At 46.6% G+C, this 19,739-nt stretch overlaps 1 protein-coding gene across 4 annotated transcripts in view; it reads left to right on the top strand.

The window, feature by feature from the left end:
• CDK5RAP2 (CDK5 regulatory subunit associated protein 2) overlaps window positions 1–19,739 on the top strand; it is a 171,719-nt gene that overhangs the window by 121,877 nt on the left and 30,103 nt on the right. For all 4 annotated transcript variants that reach the window (XM_019648259.1, XM_019648261.1, XM_019648260.1 and 1 more), the window contains 4 exons: window positions 2,261–2,834; window positions 4,658–4,890; window positions 15,547–15,595; window positions 18,226–18,401. In XM_019648259.1, the coding sequence (XP_019503804.1) occupies window positions 2,261–2,834; window positions 4,658–4,890; window positions 15,547–15,595; window positions 18,226–18,401 (1,032 nt within the window). The remainder of the gene's footprint in view (window positions 1–2,260; window positions 2,835–4,657; window positions 4,891–15,546; window positions 15,596–18,225; window positions 18,402–19,739) is intronic.

The raw sequence follows: 19,739 nt of genomic DNA, 5'->3' as shown, positions 1-19,739 counted from the left end.
TTGTAGGGAGCAAAGTATAAAGCAGAGTGACGATGAGACTGCACACCCAACCATTCTGAGGGGTGTGTGTGCACGTGTGTGTGTGTGTGTGTGTGTGTGTGTGTGTGTGTGTGTGTGTGTGTAATCAGAGCTGGCCACAGTCTGTATCACACAGGGACATTTGTGTAGGTCTTACATTTGTCTTTGCCTCATGATCACTTAACAGTTATCAGAACTGATCTTTATTCTCACTTGGGAATATAACTTCTTGCCATGAAATTCCATCACTGTGCAGTCGTTACAGCAAAGCTGTTTCCTTGTCGTGGAGGGTGATTCCCTGGGAAAAAGCCTTGTTGAGATCTCTCCCTCTGGCTCTCTGTTACATCAGTCAGCCAGCGGTACTTAACTGAGTGCCTTCTCTGCCCCAGGCCCTGAGCCAGACACTGGAGACACAGAGATGGATGACATGGTCTCCCTGAAGGACCTCAGAGACGAGTGATTATAATGGAATTTGTACAGTAAAAGTGCTGTGTTAGGAATGCTTCCTTGAGGTCACGTAGCAGCTGCTTTCTAAAATAAAAAGGTTTACTTTATGGTATGTGCGTCGTGAGCAGAGGGACAAGAATGGGCTTAAAGTCAGGAGGAGCCGTTGCAGAACCTAGAAATTGGAATATACAGACTGACAAAGACTCTCGTGTGCTTTCCTTTCTGAGAGATCTAGGTCCTCTCATCCAGTCCGCATTGCTGCTTTTGCAGCATTTCCCAGACCCAAAGCCTTTGCGCCATCGTCTCCTGTAGGCATCCTCTGCCATCTTTGAACAGTTTTAGAGGATGTTAACATTAGTTGCCTTCCTTCACTGCTAGGTACCAGACACTTAGTCTTTTTGCAGATATTGTCCCATTTGATCTTAAAAATAAAACACAACCCATCACAATGACTGATGTTTTCTCCATTTTGCAGATGAAGCTACTGAGGCTTGTAGAGTTTGAGGAACTTACCTGAGGTCATGTAACTAAATGACCTGCAAGTAAATGGCAGAGCCAGAGTTTGAAACCAGGTCTCTTGGTTTTCAAAGATGGGTTTTTCTACTAAATTTTGCTGCCTCTTAAGTATTCAAACCATTCTTTATACTGAGCCGAGCTTTCCCTGAACAGCAGGCAGCGGGGTCCGTGGTGAAGGACGGAAGCTCTGGACTCGACTGAGCTTGAAGCCTCACAGCAAGTTATTAGGCATCTCTGGGGAAACTGAGGCCCTGGGATCGCAAGTGACTTGCCTAAGGCTGTGCAGCCAGCAAGTGGCATTGCTAGGTGTGACCCCACTTCTCTTTGGCTTCAAAGCTATATATTCTTTGTGTAGTAGCACCCCACCTCTCCAACACGTTGTCCGCATCTCTGGGGGTTTAAACTTGCTGTAAGGAAATGTTTCCTGGCAGGGTTGGGAGTCATTACAGCAGCTCACTGCAGGGGACATCATGGCAGCTCTGGGAAACTGACAGCCATGGAAACGAGCAGACTCGCATACGTCGTGGATTTTAGAATCACTGCTCTGTAACGTTACTTCCCTCGGTACCCAACATTTGTCAGACCTTCACTGACTCCTGCTCTGGCTAGGGACTCATGCTGGGCACTGAGCATGTGAAGATAAAAGGCCAGCGAGGGAGAGAAGAATCCAAATAACTAAGTGCTAGGTAAATAAATAAATGAGCCAGTTGTAATTCCTACATTAGCACCCAGCATGTAGAACATTTGTCCCAGGTGATATGTATAAGGTGCTGTGGAAGCCCAGAGGGGAGTGACTGTTTCTTATAGTTTGGAGATGGATTTGCAGAAGAGGGAAATTAGATCTGGGTGTTGAAGGACGAGTAGGAGTTCACTGAGCAAAAGTAGAGGGAAATGTGCATGTAGAAGCATGGGGGCATGAACCCACCTGGTGTGTGGAGGGGATGGTGGTAAGTAGGGAATCCCCATAGGCGGTGCCAGGGGATATTCCTAAAAGTTGCCCAGAACTAGATCTTGGAGGGTCTCATATGCTGTGAGGGGGAGTTTGGATTTGATCTTCAAGATAATGGGATATTGATCAGTTTTAGGTGGCAGGAGGGTGGTTACCATGGTTAAATTCATTTTTTAGAGCAGTCGCTCTGAGGAAGAGGATGCATTGAGAGGTAAGAGGAAGAAGACTAGAACCAGGGAGGCTTGTGGTCTCGGCTTGGCAATGGCTATGAGGACGGATGGGGTGGTTTTCAGCCAAGGAGATGCTGACATAAGTGTGTTTGATTTTCAGACTCTGAAATTTTCCAGCCCAACGACTGTGCCATCGTGTCAACATGCAAAGAGAATCCTGAAGATTTTCAAGGCCCAATTTCAGCAGCTACTTACCTGAGTTCTGAGGGTCAACTTTCCACTAAAGGCAGTGTGATTGGAACCGATCGGCCTGAGAACAATGATACCTCAAACGATACAGAAAACTTACAACAGAAAATCTGTGACTTGGAAACGGAGCTCGAGGGCTACCGGAATTTCATACTTCAGCTTCAAAAGCACTCCCAGTTCAGCGAGGCCATTATCACCGTTTTGTGTGGCACAGAAGGGGCCCAGGACACCTTGAAGAAGCCCAAGGGCACTGCTGATGAAGAAGAAATGACCTTTTCAAGTTTGCACCAGGTCCGTTTTGTGAAACACATGAAAATCCTCCACCCGCTGGCCCCAGAGATGATTGACGGCAGGATGCTGGAGAGCCTTGAACAGCAGCTGGTGGAACAGGACTGTGAGCTGCAGAAAGAACAGCATATGAACATGGAGCTTTTCAGTGAAGTCCATAACATGCAGAATAAGCTCAGAGATCTCTCGCCCTCAAGGTGTGTCCCAGCTCCGTCTTCTGTCTTCTCCAGCTGTTTAAGCCTGCAGTTCCCCTCTGTGGCCACTAGGTGGGAGCCCATGAGCTAAAGGGGAACTGCTGTGCTGTGGGGTGGGGTGTGTACCAAGGAAGGCATGATGGTGGGGTGGAGGCAGCCGGGCCCTGTGGAGGAGTGCAACATGAGGCCACAAAGAATGGTGGCTGCCCACGTACCAGTGTTGTACCCTCTGAAATTGGCAAGAAAGATTTTGCTGTGCTCAGATGAGGGGCCCAGGCACTCAGTGAGTTGTGGTCTGTTTGCTGAATGGCGGTGTTCACGCCTGAATCCCGTTGTGGGCTTTTACTGAGCTTTGGAGCTGAAACTGATGTGCTAGGCAGGGTGGGAAGAATATAAATATTTCTCGTATCTTTGCCCTTTAAGGTCATCTTAGAGAAATAAGCCTGTGTTGAAAGAGAAGAATTCTTAGGTCATGAAGATATGTTTTATGGGCATAGATAGATACCGTTTTTGCTTCATGAGATATGGCAAAAATGGGATCATTTATAAAGTCGACCTTCATTCGTCACTAATTTGACACAAACACATTGTTCTGAATTGTCAGGAGGAGCCAGAGTGAATTTTTCAAGACTTCCCAAACAGTGCGATTGAAGGAAGCTTGTATGTATTGAAAAGCAGCTGTGTCAGACCTTTAGTTAGACATTTTTCTTATTAAATCCTCAGAATCGCCAGAGAAGGAGATGTTATTAAACATGTTTCTGTAGGTGAGGAGATTGAGCCTCAAAGAGGTTGCCTTGAATTGCTTGAGAAGATTCGCAGAGCTGGTCAGGGCCCGTGCCCGGGTTCAAGCTCACATGACCCCACTCTGATCCCCTGGTTCTTTCTCATCCACGAAACTGGCTCCCACCTGCAGTACTGGCGTCACGTGATCAGTATGTGCATACTTGGGTGAGAGGTGGTCCCCGGCCCTATGCGCTGACATTTCAGGGAAGGGGGAACATGAACTGAGGGGTCAGCGTCTTTGCCAAGCCACTCTGGAGTCAGGTTACTGCGGCCCCAGTTTGTATGCGCCACATTTTCCTTAACTTGTGCCTTTCTCTCAGTGCCTCCTAAAACCTGTGGGCTCAATGTAGGGAACGACATTGGATATGGTGTCAGGAGGTACCATTGCTTAATAGAGCACGGGCTTTGAAGGCAGAGAGCTGTGTGTTAGTCCGAAATCTTCACCATTTAACTAACTGCCATCTCTGAGAGTCAGTTTCCTCTTCCGTAAAAGGGATGGTTCATACATTTGTTGGAAGATTGGGAGGATGCACTAACTTATAAAAAACACCTAATTCAGCGAGGGACAGATCATAGACCCTCCATGAGTGTGGTAGTTAGGATTCTGGTTATCCCCTGACCTTTCAGTCGAGAAGAGGGAGTCCTATCTTTGTTTTCCTGCCTCCAGTTTCTTTTTTTGTTCTTCGTGAGAATTTGTGGTGGGTCCCCTGACCCTTGGGCCCTTGTTTCTACAATTTGGAATAGGATTTTTGAAGAGTGTATGGAAACTGATTGTTCTCCTGAGTTCTTGCCAGTCTTACTTTAATTGGGGGCTTCATGAGGTTAAAAATATTGCAGAGGAACCTTTGCGCCAGCATTTGTTGGCTGTTTTGAAATCGAAGGAGGAGTGACCTTGTACGGCTTCAATTATTCTAAAAGTATATATACTTGTACAGCTGCAGGCTTTTAAAAATGGTGCTCCTGTCATTTTTCCAATTAGTGTTAAGGTCACAGAAATTCAATTCTAAAATGGTTCAAGCATTTCCTTTCCCCCCTTTTATCAGATACAATTCATTAGTTCAGTCCCAAGCCAGGGAGCTCTCCCTTCAGCGGCAGCAGATTAAGGAGAGCCACGGCGTCTGTGTCGTTTGTCGTCAACACATGAACACTGTGATGAAGGCGTTTGGGGAGCTGCTGCGGGCCAGCGACGTGGATTACTATGTGGCCGAGGGTTTCCGGGAGCAGCTGAATCAATGTGCCGGGCTGCTGGAGAAGCTGGAAAAGCTGTTTCTCAGCGGTAAGTGAGGCGAGGTCCTTCGGGTCCTGAGATACGTCGGTAATTGATCCAGGACTTCTCGGAGGCCCCGGAGGAACTGACTCCTTGGCCCTCCTTCCCTTGCGCTTTCTGCTCTGATGAGGTGACAGCAAGGCCACGCTGGCTGCTGCTCCCTTCCAGTGACCGCTTCCCTGGGGGTGGGGGTCTGCAGTGTTCCAAACCTGGGGTCCAGTGTGGATGCCTCAGGGACCAGGCTGGTGACGCACACACGTGAAAACAGCCAGGAAGCACCGCCCCTGGCACCCACCACGTGGTGGTCGGTTTCTCCACATTTTCAAAAGATGGAATTTTTTTGTTTGTTTTTTGTTTTTGGTAAAAACTCATGAGTTTTAGGGGCCGGCCGAGTGGCTCAGTTGGTTAAGAGCTCGCTCAAGAGTTTGAGCTCTGAGCAACAGCGGTTCGATGCCAGCCCGAGCTGAGCAGCCGCTAAGCTACCAATAGGTAGCAGGATGGCTCAGCTAAAAAAAAAAAACCAAAACTCATGAGTTTTAAATGTTGGCAACAACAAACAAAACAAACAAAAAAACCCCCAAAACTTTCATTGGTTAAAAAATATATTCAAGTGTCAGAGGTAGGTGGTCAGAGGAAGGATGAAAGAAAACATTTGCTAACCATTTGCTGTATGCTAGGACTTTAATATACATTATTGCATTAAAAACTTTTTTAGGGCTGGCCGAGTGGCTCAGTTGGTTAAGAGCTCGCTCAAGAGTTTGAGCTCTGAGCAACAGCGGTTTGATACCCGGCCCGAGCTGAGCTGCTGCTGAGCTGCCAATAGGTGGCAGGATGGCTCAGCTAAAAAAAAAAACAAAAAACTTTTTAAAAGATAATTTGCAACTTTTCAAGACTACAACAAAGAATTTCCATATACCCTTCATGCAGCTTTGTCAGTTGTTAGTATTTTGCCACATCTGCATGTGAGTTCCCTCTCTCTGTATAGACACACACATAGATACACACATTGTAATTATTATCTTTCCTAACACTATGAGAGTGGATTGATGATATCGTTCCCTTTCCCCATAGATACTTCACTGTATAGTTCCTCAGACCAAGGCTGCTCTCTTCTATAACCACACACAGTACAATGATCAAAATCACAAATCAGTATTTTCTAATAATGAGTATAGTCTACAGTCAAATTTCACTAATTGATTTAGTAGTGTTTTCTATGATCCCATAGGCAAACCACTGGTTTGAATTCTCCATAGAGTAGTCTTGTATACAGTATGAAAAAAATAATGTCTTTTGTGAGAGTTTTATTCTTGATCCTGATCCAGGACCCAGTCCCCACGTTACGTTTAGTTGTCACGTCTCTTGGTTTCCTTTAAGCTGGAGTAGTTCACCTTTTGTCTTTCATGACTTTGGCATATTTGAAGAGTTCAGGCCAGTCTCTCAATTTGGGATTACCTGCTGTTTCCTCACGATTAGATTCAATGAGTTATGTGGTTTTGGTAGGAGTTTTACATAAATGATGTTGTGTTCTCATGGTATCACATTAAGGAGGTACCTGATGTCAGTTTGTCCTATTTTTGGTGATATTAACTGATCACTTGGTTAAGATGATGTCTGTCAGGTTTCTCCATTGTAAATTATAATACTTCCCTGTGTCATGTAAAAGGAACTAATGGGGGATACTTTGTAACTAAATATTCCATTCCTCTTCAAACTTTGACCCTTGAGTTTTACCATCTATTGATGATTGTTGCCTTAGTCAGTTATTACTATGACGATGGCAACATGGTGCTTGTTTTCTAATGCTGCCATTCCTTCTTCATTTATTATAGATGGCATCTGCTATAAAGATAAATTCACCCTTTACCTCCTTTTATTTATGTATTTGCTTGTTTGTTTGTTCGTTTATTTTATTTATTTTTAAAAGATTTTATTGGGGAATTGGAGGAGGGGAACAACGTTGGGGAATAGGGGAAGGGGAACAGACAAGTTGCTGTCCTTTTGTTCTTTAGTCTAGTTGTGGAGGACGTCGCTTCACTGGCCCATGTTGGTATTGTGATCATTGTGCTTTTTCTGGCTGAGGCAGATCAATTATCAGCCCCTGGACGGCTGCTCACAGCAGCTCTTGGCAGCTCGCGCCGGCTACAAGTTGCTCACAGTAGTTTACGGCAGCCCACTGCAGCTCCACTGCAGCCTTTGCCGATGCCGGGGACTCATAGCAGCCCAGCTCCAGGTTGAGCTGTTGTTCAGCATCTTAGCTGTAGAGGGTGCAGCGTCACTGGCCCTCATATGTGGGATCTGAACCGGGGCCCTGCTGCTCAGAGCTGGTGTCCTAAGCCAACTCTTAAGCAACGTACCACTCGGCCCACCCTGCTTGTTTATTATTAATTTTGACTTGTGAAGTCTTCTTTTATTCAGTTGACTATTTATTATCCATTGTGTCTCATATTAACGCCCAAATTGCTCCAGAACCAGCAGGTAGCAGTTACTTTTGTCACGTCTGCATCTTTTTGTGGAGGTAAGGGTGGGGGTGGGGTGCACTTCCTTACTTTCTGGCACAAAGAAAGCTGTTTCAGGCTCCTCTTTTACTGTCCTTGCTCCTGAGTCAGTCATTTCTCTAAGTAGCCCTGGTATATTTTAAAGGGGAATGCTATTTAAAAACCAAGAGTTGGTGCTGGGTGTGTTAAGTGCTAGGGGGGTGTCGTTGTTTCTGGGCCCTTTGGCAGGCAGAGCTGGGATGCATGTTCATATATGACGTACACACACATATATACACACACACTATATATATATGTATGCACAAAAAAGTATGTATGTTTAAAAATGTCTAACATATTTTAAAAATCCCAGTGGTGCCCCCAATTTCTGTCCTAACCCACTGTGTTCTTTCTTGCTTTTCCCGCTTCTGTGTTTGCTCCCCTCTCCCAACAGTGAGAACCCTGGCTCTCACAGTATCACGTATCTGCTCATTTGCTTAATTCTATAACACACGGATAGTTCCAGAATTGCTCTGTCCACACCAGCGTGAAAAACAAACCTATAAGAGTTCAAGATTTGTTTACAGTTCTTTTCGTTTTTAGGCTAAGGGTAGTTAGTCAGTATTTGATTTAGTTATTTGGTTTCATTCTTTCTGCAGTCTTGTTATGTTATTCATTTGAAATACAATTAGGCTGGGTTTTTTCCCCCTGTATTATTCAATTTTAGGGTTCCTACATCCTTCTTGATTTAACTTAATTTTATTTTTTTTAATATGAAAAACATTAAAGTTGATTCCAAAGTTAGAACTTGTAACCTTTTAAATTGCTTCGATGAAGTCATTATTTTTTGTCCCTCTCTTTTATATCCATCAGTGTCTTTTTGGTCTCCCTTTGTCCCTTAAACCCACTGGAATTGGGCTTTCAGACATCCCAGCCTCTCCACTGAAATGGCATTTGCCAGAGTCACTACCGACGTTCACTTTGCTAAATCGAATCAGTTTTCAGACTGTACTGTCCTCAAACTCACAGCCATTTTGCTTGTGGGACTCCTGTCCTTCTTTGGCTTTTAAGAGAACACCGCTCCGAGCCAGTTCTCCTGCCCCCCCCCACAGTCCGCAGCCCCTCTGAAGCTCTCTCTTCAACGTGTGTTCCAAATCAGACCAATCGGCACTAGCTCATTGCTGCCACGGCTCCAATTTGCCATGTCACCTCACCTGGATTATTGAAGTCCCCTCCTCCATGGCCTTCACACTGCCACCCTTGCCCCACTACTGTCCCTTTTCACACAGTAGTCGTAATGCGCTTTTCAAAATGTAATCGGGTCATGTCCCATCTCTGCTCAAAATCAAAGGCATTCCTTGGTGAGGTGTAAGGGTTATATAAGGGATGTGACGCCATGGCTCAGCGCTCGGGCATGACTTTCAGTCCCGAGGGCTGGCTCGTACCTGTGTTTGTGCGTTGGGGGCTCAGTCCTCAGAACACCCTGTTTGTCGTGAGGAACTTAGCCTTCACCGGGGAAGGTCAGTTGCTCAAAGTCACAACCGACTTGGCGGGACCAGGATTTGACCTTAGTTCTTCTCTCTTCATATATACAGTACAGATGGTTCATGAGGGTCCACATATGTTCAATTTAATTCCAAGAGAGAACGTGAGATAGTTTGGCCTCTGCGCTCAGGGAATGTGTTTTTCCTGAGTTTTTTAAAGAGCCCCACAGCTAGATCCACTGCAGACCCATTTTCCTAGTGCCAAGTCCACAAGACCTTTGAGGGCCAGGAGGCAGAAGCACTTGACTTTTCCCAGCTTTATGAAATTGCTTTCTTCTAGCTCAGGTTTTCCAAAAAAGCTAGTTTTTGTTTTATTATTGGAGAAATAACCAAGTCCTCAAGATAGAGCCGTATCTTCCAGGCCCTAGGCGTCTTCCATCTGTCTCTTTTCTTCCTACAAGTCCTCAACCTGGGCCCTAGGAAGTGGGGGTGCTGAGAGCACGTGCCTCTGGCCCTGGCTGTCCTCCCTCCCTCCCTCGTTCAGCCATCCCCCCACTTGATTTATATTTTAGTTATTTACCTTGATAAGCCCAAGGAGATCTCACTTTTTGTTTTCTGAAAGCAGCGGTGTTTTAGGCTTGGCAGACAACGTAAACACAGAACTTGATTTTCTTCTACGAAAAGCATAGAGGTCTGAGGGACCTCGCTGCAGCTCCTTTTCTTGGAGAATAAAATGTAACAGAGGTGGGTCTTGGATGCTATCTAAGGGGTCTGGCTCCTGAATTCTGAAGTGAGCTGATCACAGCGTAGTTTTTTATATTTGAAGCAATAGCATAGCATGAGTTCTTAAAACATTTAAATGTAGTATTTTTGTATTAATACCAAGCAGTACATGTTTGTTGTGGAATAACAGATAAGCAGAGACTCCTATAATTGCATCATTTATACAGCAAAACATGAACACCCTGGAGTTTATATTTCCAGACCTTTTAATACATATTTGTGTTATTTTGTGGCAGTAGAACTGTTTGCAATCTCTCCCTTTGTTCAATTATAGATAATAAGCATTAATCTACATTGTAAGTTTCAGGGCTGCAGAGCATTCTTTTGTATGAACGTACCATTATTTATTTACTCATTCCCCATTAGATGGACATTTAGGGTTCCAGTCTGGGGTTATTATAATGAACACTGTAGTGGAGTCTTCGTGCATATCCTTGCTATTTCTTTGTTAATCCTTACTTGGTAGAACCCAAGAAGTAGCTTGATAATGTGGTTTCCTAATGCATGTGAGGATGCGATGGGGTTCTTCCCTAGCTCCACAGGCCAGGGATTTCACGAGGGACCTGGAGCCCTACAGGATTTTGTGAGCAGTTGCACTTTTCTGGGATGAGGGTCCAACACTTCGATCCTCAAAGCAGGGTGAGACCCCAGATAGATCTAGAAATGGTGTTGCAGGCCCAGGTTTTCCACCATGTCCTTGTACGTGGTACCTCCCAAGACCAGGAGCATAAATCAGGAGGGCTGTGTTTTGCCTTCAGCTGTTTTTGAGTAAGCAGTGGGAAAGGTACAAAGAAGACGGTGAGAAAGTCCCTTTCCTTGGTGAGCTCACCACGTGTGCCAGGGGTTTAGCCCCATGAACAGCAGACAGCTGCTGGGCCCCCTTCCCTTGGCTCCCCTTTGCCTACACCTGACATATTCACTTTTTTCAAGGCCTTCCACAATTTGCCTTTTCCAGCCCACTAACCCCTAAATAATAATAAGGATGATGATGATGATGATAATGATGGAGAAACAATGAGGAAGGTTGGTCTTTATTATATGCCAGTCATTGTTCTCAGCCTATGAAGAGGTGCTATTTATCTTCATTTAATAAACGAGGAACAGGGGGCCGGCCGAGTGGCTCAGTTGGTTAAGAGCTCGCTCAAGAGTGTGAGCTCTGAGCAACAGCAGTTCGAGTCCTGCCCGAGCTGAGCAGCCGCTGAGCTGCCAAAAGGTGGCAGGATGGCTCAGCTAAAAAAAAACACTAAACAAACAAACAAACAAACAAACAAACAAAACGAGGAACAGAGAGGTTGATTTTTGCCCAAGGCCACACAGGAAGGGGCAGAATCTGTATCTGAGCTCAGGGAGTTTGCTGCCACAGCCTAATCTCCTGGCCACCATGATGTCCTGTGTCTCACATGCCTGTCAGATTGGGTGTCCTGGTCAACCCTTTCTGTCAGCCAGGCCTTGCATCCCCTACTTCTGTGGCTGTTAAACCAATCCCTTTTCTTTCTTTCTTTTCTTTTTTTTTTTTTAAGATTCTATTGGAGAATTGGGGAAGGGGAACAGCATAGGGAATCAGGGAAGGGGAACAGACAAGTTGCTGTCTTTTTGTTTTTCAGTCTAGTTGTGGAGGACGTCGCTTCACTGGCCCATGTTGGTATTATCATTGTGCTCTTCCCGGGTGAGGCAGATTGGTCGCCGGCCACTGGATGGCCACTCACGGCGGCTCTTGGCAGCTCACGCCGGCTGCCAGCCACTCATGCTGGCTGCTGGCCACTCACGGTAGCTCATGGCAGCCCCACTGCAGCCTATGCCGTCGCCAGCGACTCACGGCAGCCCAGCTCCAGGTCGAGCTGTTGTTCACCATCTTAGCTTTAGAGTGTGCAGCGTCACTGGCCCTCATGTGGGATCCGAACCGGGGCCCTGCTGCTCAGAGCTGGCGTCCCAAGCCAACTCATAATCAACGTGCCACTCGGCCGGCCCACCAATCCCTTTTCTAGAAGGCTTTTATTCCCTTTCCACTTCTAGAAGTTCTGCCCATCCTCCAGGAAGCTTTCCTTGTTTACCCCAAACCTGTTCCTTTTCTTTACTTCTGGGTTGTTTGTAGTTCGCATGTGACAGTCCCCTCTGGCCTTGTGATGGAGGCCACGTGCTGGGGTGGAAAGGAGAGAGCCTCTGGCGCCAGGCCAGCTCGAGTTCAAATCCCATCTTTACAGTAAGGGTCTTATTTCCTCTGCGAGGTAATGGCACCTGTCTTGCAGACTTATTTGAGAGGAGATTATTTAAAGTTTCTGCCTGGCCAATAGTGGGAGTTCAGAAGGTGACAGCGGTGATTTCTTGTGGGCATATTTCATTTCCTCAGAGCATAAGCTCCTGCAAGATGGGGGCCTTGTCTTGCCCTGGCCTCCCAACCTGGGGAGGATTTGATGATAGTTTTAAGGGCTGGTAGTTTTAAGTAATAGGGACCTTATTCTAGGGCACCCTTTGATTAAATGTTCTCCTGCTCTGACTGGCGCATGTAGTGTGAGCTTGGTGGGCGGCACCTCTGAGCTCTGAAGGGGAGGCTTCCAGAAGGGAAGGGCGTTGGAGCTTGACCGTCCATAATGGAAGGATTCATAGTTTTGGGGCAAGAGTATGTGAGGAGCGGTAGTGGGGTATGCAAATTAGGGTCAGCACAGCAAACCAGGCTCACAGAGAAAATGGAGGGGTTTTCCTCCTAAGGACTCCTACAATCTGGCTCCACGTAGCCCCTTAGCTGCTGATCTTTATGAAGCAGTGCTTTCCTCCCTCAAAGGTGTAGGCCATTTGCTACCGCCTCTGACTTCTCCCCGATGGTCTAGCTGGGTCATGTTTGTTTCTGCGGCGTGTCCTCGCACAGTACCCCGTGCTGCCCCTTGTCACAGCATGGTAGGGAAATTGTCTTTTGGGTCCCCACTCAGTTGCGAACTCACTGAGGGTACAATGGCCCCTTCATCTCTGTGTCCTCAGTGACTGGCGCAGGCACCTAGGAGAAGCACTGTAAATATTTAATACAAATTACTAGTGAGATGTTAAGGAAGGAACATTTGGATCGGGTAGGAGAGACCAGGCTATGATATTTGAACTTAATTCTGTGCGATTAATGGGGTTTGAGCTAGAGAGTACTGTTTCCAAAGAGGATTTTTTTGTTGTTGTTTAAAGAAATTTTATTGGGGAACAGTGTGTTTTTCCAGGACCCATCAGCTCCAAGTCAAATAGTTGTTTCAATCTAGTTGTGGAGGGCACAGCTCCTTGGCCCAGGTGGGGGTCGACCTGGGAACCTTGGTGTTATGAGCCTGCGCTCTCACCACCTGAGCTAACCGGCCGCCCCATAAAGAGGCTTTTTACCTGGTGGCAGTGCACAGGATGGGTCAGTGCAGAGAGGAAACCACAGGTGGGTCAACCAGTTACGAGTCTGTCCTGCATAGCAGTGCTCTTGCTTGTTCAAATATGGGCTGGATAGCTAGATGGCTGTTTAGTTGGAAAGATGAAGTCCCCCCACTGTCGTACAGCTTCTAGGTATAGCAGTAAGATTCGCCTGAGAGATGAGAGCGGTGCCTTCACAACATCCTTCCTAAGCTTCTGGGATAGCCTGACAGATGGTAGGCACCCTGTCACCTGGATGCTGGCAGTTTCCACCCAGAAATTCCATGCATCAGTTGGAATGCTCTCCCCGTGAATCCCACAATAATAGTTTGTCATTTAGTTTTAAAGAACTCTGTTGTGATAGGGGAACAGGTGGAATACAGTTGTTGAGTCTTTACAAGCTCCCCAAAGGACCTCTTACTTGAAGAAGAGGAAACCCACGCTGCTGCTGGCATCAGCGGGCTTCCTTCTGTGGTCACGGGTTTTGTTAGAAATTGAGCAGAGCGTTTTGATGGTTCAAAGATGAGTTTATGAATGCTGAAAGCCTACTCCAGACCAAGGGTCCCCTACCCTGAGAAGTTGCTGAGTGGTATATCTGGGCTTCGAAAGAACAGTGTTTGTAAAGTGTGAAGCAGGAGTTACTGTTTGCCTGGCTGGAGCGTGTGGAATGCCTAAGCTCTTTGGGAGTCTGGGCTGGTGCAGATGGCCCATCTTCAGGGTCTGTAGGGCCTAAATCTTACCATGTGCTGAATCTGGTAAGCAGCCCTAGTGCAGATGTGGCATGGAAAACGCCGACTGAGTTGCTCTTTCAATGTACCGTTGTCCCTGCCCATTCATGGTGCAGTCTGGGACTTCCAGTCAAGGTCTTAGAATCTGACCCAGTCAGATGTAGATTCCCACACTGAGGAGGAAGGTGGAGGACGGAAGTTGGAGCCTGTGAGATCATCCACTGTGGTGGAGGCCCGTCTACCCCTCCCTCCCTTCAGGGGAGCCAGAACATCACACCGTTTTTGGTCAGGATGTAACCAAGAGGATGAGTACGTAGATTTGTGGTTGAGCTATGGGAACATCTCCATGTCCCTTGCTGAACTGGAACGGGCAGTGAAGTAGGTGAGAGTGTGCATTGGGCTGAGAGAGTGAAAGCATTAAACCTGGGCATTCACCCCTTCATTATAAAATGGAAATACTAATACTGGGCCTGTAGGATAGTTGTGAGGCCTAAAGGAGGCAGCGGATATGAAAGAACCGTCCTCGGGGGGCCTGTCTGACCCATTCCCGGTGCCCCCCAGTACCATGCAGAGAGAAGTAGGTGACTTTCAAGCACTCACCACGTTGCACTGATTGGGGCCCAGTGGCCGGCCTGGTTCAGGGAGAGGGGGCCCTGACAGCACCTCCAGCCCCCCCTCGGGAGCTCATAGGTGGGAACCACAAGACACACAGCAGATGTGTGTCTCCAGTGGTCTTTTCCTGCGCATCGTGGTGTTTGAGAACTTTTCCTTTTAGGAGTAATTTTGAAAATGGTATGTGTGGGCGTAGTTTAATTATAATCTCATTTTTCAAGTACAGCTATAGAAGGGTTTGGTTTTTTTTTTTTCCTTTCTTTCTTTAGCCACACGTTAGTTTCTCCAAAGAGCCAGCTCATACCAGTTTGCAATTTCCAGAGTTTTGAACTATTTTAAAAATAAAGTTGTTAGTCTCTGAAATCTGGGCTGCTTTCAAACAGCCAATGATGAGATGACATGCAGGAAAGCGAAGAGCATCTTTTGCCGGCTGTGTTTGGTTTTCTTTTGTTTTCTGTTGTCATTTCTTTTAGTCATTTTCCTCTATTGCAGACACTGCCTTTTTCAACCACACTCATATACGCCTTTCTCTAGTAATCTCTCTTCTGAAAATCGTTCCTAAGGAAATAATTTAAATGCAGATAAAGCTGTATGCACAAAGATTTTTATTTCACTTAGTTTTATAAAAGTGAGAAATTAGAGAAGATCTAAACGTCCACGTGGGACTGACCAACCTGGTACGTGCGTGCCTACAATGGGCTGTTAATGGAGTCATTAAAAAAGATGTTTCTAAAGCAAATTTAGTAAGAGAAAGGCTTATAATAAACTATTAATATAAAGTAAAACAATGAAGTTCCAACACCATGTCACCCATGGAAAAAGAATGGAAGGAAATCCAGTCACATGTCTGTGGTAGGTACCTGGGGGATAGAGGTCTTCTTTTGCTTGATTCTGTGACCCGTTTGCTGTCGTGAGCATGTGCGCTGTTAGTACCAGGGTTTTAGAGAAGGAGAAAGAACCTGCTCCCAGCAGTGCCTTTGTGATTGCTTTGTAGAATCAATGTTGTCACCTTCCTACAAGCACTAGTGCCAGAGAAGTGAGAAGGGGTCTATAGCCTGAGTCGTGTTCTTGGTAACCCTACTTGAAATATCCAGCATGGGTATTAAGAGTCTTTAATGGAATAGTGTCTGCAAATGTATGAGCAAGAAATTATTAGGGAACACTGTTAAAAAAAAATGTTTTTCTTCTTCTTAAAGTGATTTCTGCTTCCAGGGAAATCAGCTGGAGTGGAAATGAGCGCCCAGAATGAGCTGCTGGAGAGGTGAGTGTAGCATTTGGTAAGAAGACTGTGGTTTGTTTCATCTGGCGGCTTTCTGAGCGTTCCAGCTCGCCACCTTTCTTAACTTCCTGCTTCTTGTAAATAAAGCGTCAACACCCACAAAACGGGCAGTGGCTCTACAAAAGCAAGGGTTCGTGCCTTTATTCAGTTGTTTTGGGTCAGTCGTGGCATTTCTCTGTTGGATGATTTGACCCAGATGACACATTCCTTCTGTTGGCCCCTGGGTACCCGCAGAGTAAATTGCAGACTCCGTAGCCTGGCATACGAGGCCCTGCTCAGTCTGACCCATCTTTCTTTGCCATCATGGACCCCCTGCTTCAGTCTTACCCGACTGCTGTTCTCCCGACCGTGCCTTTGCACAGCTGCACACTCTGCCTTCTTCCCCTGGGAGTCTGAAAACCCTTCTTCAGGGTCAGTGCACTGGGAATGACCCTGGGTCTCCCCGACACCCCCTTCCCTGTACAGCATCCCTGGACCAGTTATTCTTCCTGTAGCACTTGACACATAATTACATCACAGCATTTACTACACGGTACTGTAATACTTGCTGCATGTTTCTTTCCGCTCCCAGAATTCCTCGAAAGGGGAAAGGAGCTCGCATTAGCTGGGTGTTGGTGTGTGCCAGCGACTGCCCCAGGCATTCACAGTCATTCTCTCTGACCCTGCAAGGTGAGCATGATAGTTCTCATTTTAGGATGAGGAGCCTGAGGGTCAGAGTTGTACACTTGCCATGAAGTGCAAAGCTGGGATTTGAACTTGAATCTGTTGTACCTTAGTGCCTGGGCTGTTATTGATATTTCACATTGCCTTTTGAGGGCAAAGACTGTGTTTTTAATACCTGCTCCAGCCCCAAGTATCTGGGATGTAGTTAGAATTCACAAAATGTTCATGGGATGAATGGATTGTATCCTTTCTTAGCCTACCTCTGTGGCCACCTGAAAATGTCACGGCCTTGCCCTCCTGTTTCCTTGTTAAAAGTTCTGAATATTATCAGTGCTGTGGGTACTTCCCTCCTCTTTGGAACTGTAGCCCTTTGGGCTCCTGGGTGTAAAAGAAAGAAATAGACCAGTCTGGGGTGCATAATTTAAGTGGTTATTGCATCATGAAGGCCACCAGCATCATTAGCAGGGAGTAATCACCGCTCACTGGAGGATGTTTTATTCAGGGCTTTGCAAGTTTACAAGAAACACTCCTCTCTCACTACAGTATTTTCAAAGATCCCCCCCCAGTTCAGCCCTCCACTTTTATCCTTATAATATCAGATCACATCGCTTTGGCAGGCTGTGGGGAGGGCAAGGAAGGCCTCCCAGACTGGAGGCAGTCTTAGTCGAGGTCTCAAGGCTGCGAGTTAAGGAGCGGAGGTTGTTTGGGAGAGCGTCCATGCTCCAGGCGAGGGAGACATGGCCCCTTTGAGCAGTGTGGCTGGAGCCTGGAATGTGAAGGTCAAGGCTAGAGGGGCAGGCAGGGCCGGTCCTCAAATTCTGTTCTGTAGAAGAGGGGAGTGTTTGAAGGAGGGTGAGCCGGGACTAGGCACGATCAGCTTTGCCATGTTGAAAGACAACTGTGGTTCTTGGAGGATGTGCCGGAGGGAGGCAGGGAGCCCCTTCCAGCTGTCCTCATGCGTGTGTCACCCTTTCCATTTCTGACAGGTTTGTTTCTTTTTTTCTGTTCTACCTTTTCAGCTGTAGGCTTAGCACTCACCCGGGTCACTCCTAAGCTAATTAAATGGGTGCCCTTGGCCCATTCGCACTGTTGCAAGGCAGCAGCAAGCCCACGCATCCATCACGCTGTCTGAGCCAAGTTGCATGTGGTGTTTACCTGTTAATGAATGCATTGCCGCTTTGGAGTCCTTTGCTCTTGTTTGAGCTTATGAATAATGAGACAGGAAGTAATAGGAAAAAGTGAGAGAAAAAAGCTTAAATTAAGTAGCTTATCTATAATAGAGATTCACATGGGCTTTTCACAGAGCTCAAGGTGTTTTTCATCATGGCTTATAGGTGGGAAATGCCTAATGAAATGCACATTAATAACCAGATGATCGCCAAACTGGTGATATTGGGACCTGCTTGGGGACCACGAGGATTTTGAGATTTTAAACCCATAAGGCCACTTCATGGGTTTAGGGTGGCCTCTCTCATGCTCCTGGGGCCTTGAAGGCAGACAGACCTGTGAGCTCTGCCACTTGGGAGCTGGGAGACATTTGGCCAGTTTATGATGAGCCTCAGTCTCCCCGACTCTAAGAGGACCGCGCTCCATACTTCAAAGGGCTTCTGTGAGGACCAAGTCAGACATCATGGCGAACATGCTTGGAACGGTGCCTGCACTTGGTAAACACTTGCCGTTGACCATGTCCTCGCTTGGAGCCCTTCCCCCATAAGGCAGACAGACGGTGGCTCCCCACGTCTTCATTGGCTCCTAACTCAAGCACACTGAGCACTTTTTGTTTTTAGAATATCCTTGCTAAAAAATGCTGTAGGAAATGAAAAGTGCTCCAAACTAGAATTGCAAGTAATGGGGAAATTACAAACAGTCCAATAATCTTAAGTGTCCTTAAGTCGTGGTCCTGCCTGAGGCCCTTAGTGTGAAAAGTGGTTTCTCTTTCAATGGTCGAGGACTGAGAAAGACAGCGTAAGCTGCCCCCGTATCCTGCCTGAGTCTCCCCAGCCTTCAGCCTCTCACTCATTGTCCGACTGTGAAATGTCCGAAAAGTCCTCCTCCTCCCACCGAGACCAGAAGCAAGACAGCGAGACCGAGAAGACTTCAGTTCTGGCGAACAACTTTTCTCAAGGTGAGCTAAGCTTTACAAAGCATCTTAAACTTAGCCAAGGTTTCCTGGTTGAAACAATTTGTCACCTTGCCTTAGTAAGCAGAGTGTAGTGACATTTGAATATTTCTCTGATGAAAGGAGGTCCTGTGATGGCCAGTGCTGGTCACTCAGAGTTCCGTTTATCACTGGGGAAAGCTGCTTTTGGGAAGTGTTGGTGACTGGGGAAAAGTCATTTTTGTTTCTTAAATGGTGACTTATTATGTGACTTGCCATTTCCTTGCTCTTCTAACAGTGGCAGGCTGGAGAGCACTGAGGTTATGGGTCAGTTCCAAGTCTGGTGAATTTCCTTCGTTTCTTTCAAGCTCTTCCTAAAGCAGAGTTGCTCGGAAGACTCTTCTGTTTAGAACTGTGCCGGTGCCCTGAGAGTCCCTAACCCCCCGTTTGGATATTTTGTAATTCTATAAGTCTGCTGTGTTTCTCTTTCGCGTAACCCTTGGCGCATTGGGTCGGCTTCTTGTCCTGCCTCTGACCTTGGAGCCGTGGGCTCAATTGGCAGAATCAGCCTCCCTAAGCTCCCCTTTATTTACCTCCTCTGTATTTGCAGGCTGATTACCTCCTGTTGGGTAATAGGTAGAGAGCACAGTGTATATATACTTCAGTGTATTTTAGAAGTTCAAGGAATAGTATAGACCAGATCAGAGAGACCAGGGGTCGGGACTCTCTTCCTATAAATGGCCAGGCAGTCACTATTTTAGGCTTTGCAGAGCATATGGTCTTTGTTTCAGTCGCTTAATCCTGCTGTTGCAGCCAAAAGCAGCCATAGACAATCTAAACGAATGATGTGTCTGGGTTCTGATAAAACGTTATTTACTAAAGCAGGTGGTGGGTGGCTTTGACCCAGGGGCCATAGTCTTCTAACCACTAGTATGGACTCTGGACCTCAACTGACATTTTCTGGTCTCCTCTCTTCCAGTGGGTTGTTTGCGAGGCACCCAGCTGGACCCAGAGCACAAATCTGACTGGCACCTCCTTGCTAAAGTTCTCTGTTGACACCTAATCACATACAACAGTGGTCTTCAAATATTCTTAATCTTTTTTTAGCAACAGACTCCCCCCCGTGCTTTTTCAGATGCAACTTGACATGGCTGCCCAGTATGTAAGAGATACAAGTGGAGCCACGGGGCCCCTCAGGCTCATCTAGGACACCCAGGGCCCAGTGAAGCACGTTTGCAAACATGCCTAGAACATGAGTGTACATGTTGGATGTAACTCAGGTATACGCTGGGGCCTTCCAGGAGCCAGTCGCCTAGATTTGCTTCCTCTGGATTTCTGGCAGTGTCCTTCCATGATTTCTGTGAA

Source organism: Hipposideros armiger, unplaced genomic scaffold, assembly GCF_001890085.2.
Source record: "Hipposideros armiger isolate ML-2016 unplaced genomic scaffold, ASM189008v1 scaffold_123, whole genome shotgun sequence".
In the NCBI taxonomy this organism is placed as follows: Eukaryota; Metazoa; Chordata; class Mammalia; order Chiroptera; family Hipposideridae; genus Hipposideros; species Hipposideros armiger.
This window is presented reverse-complemented; position numbering and strand designations above follow the sequence as displayed.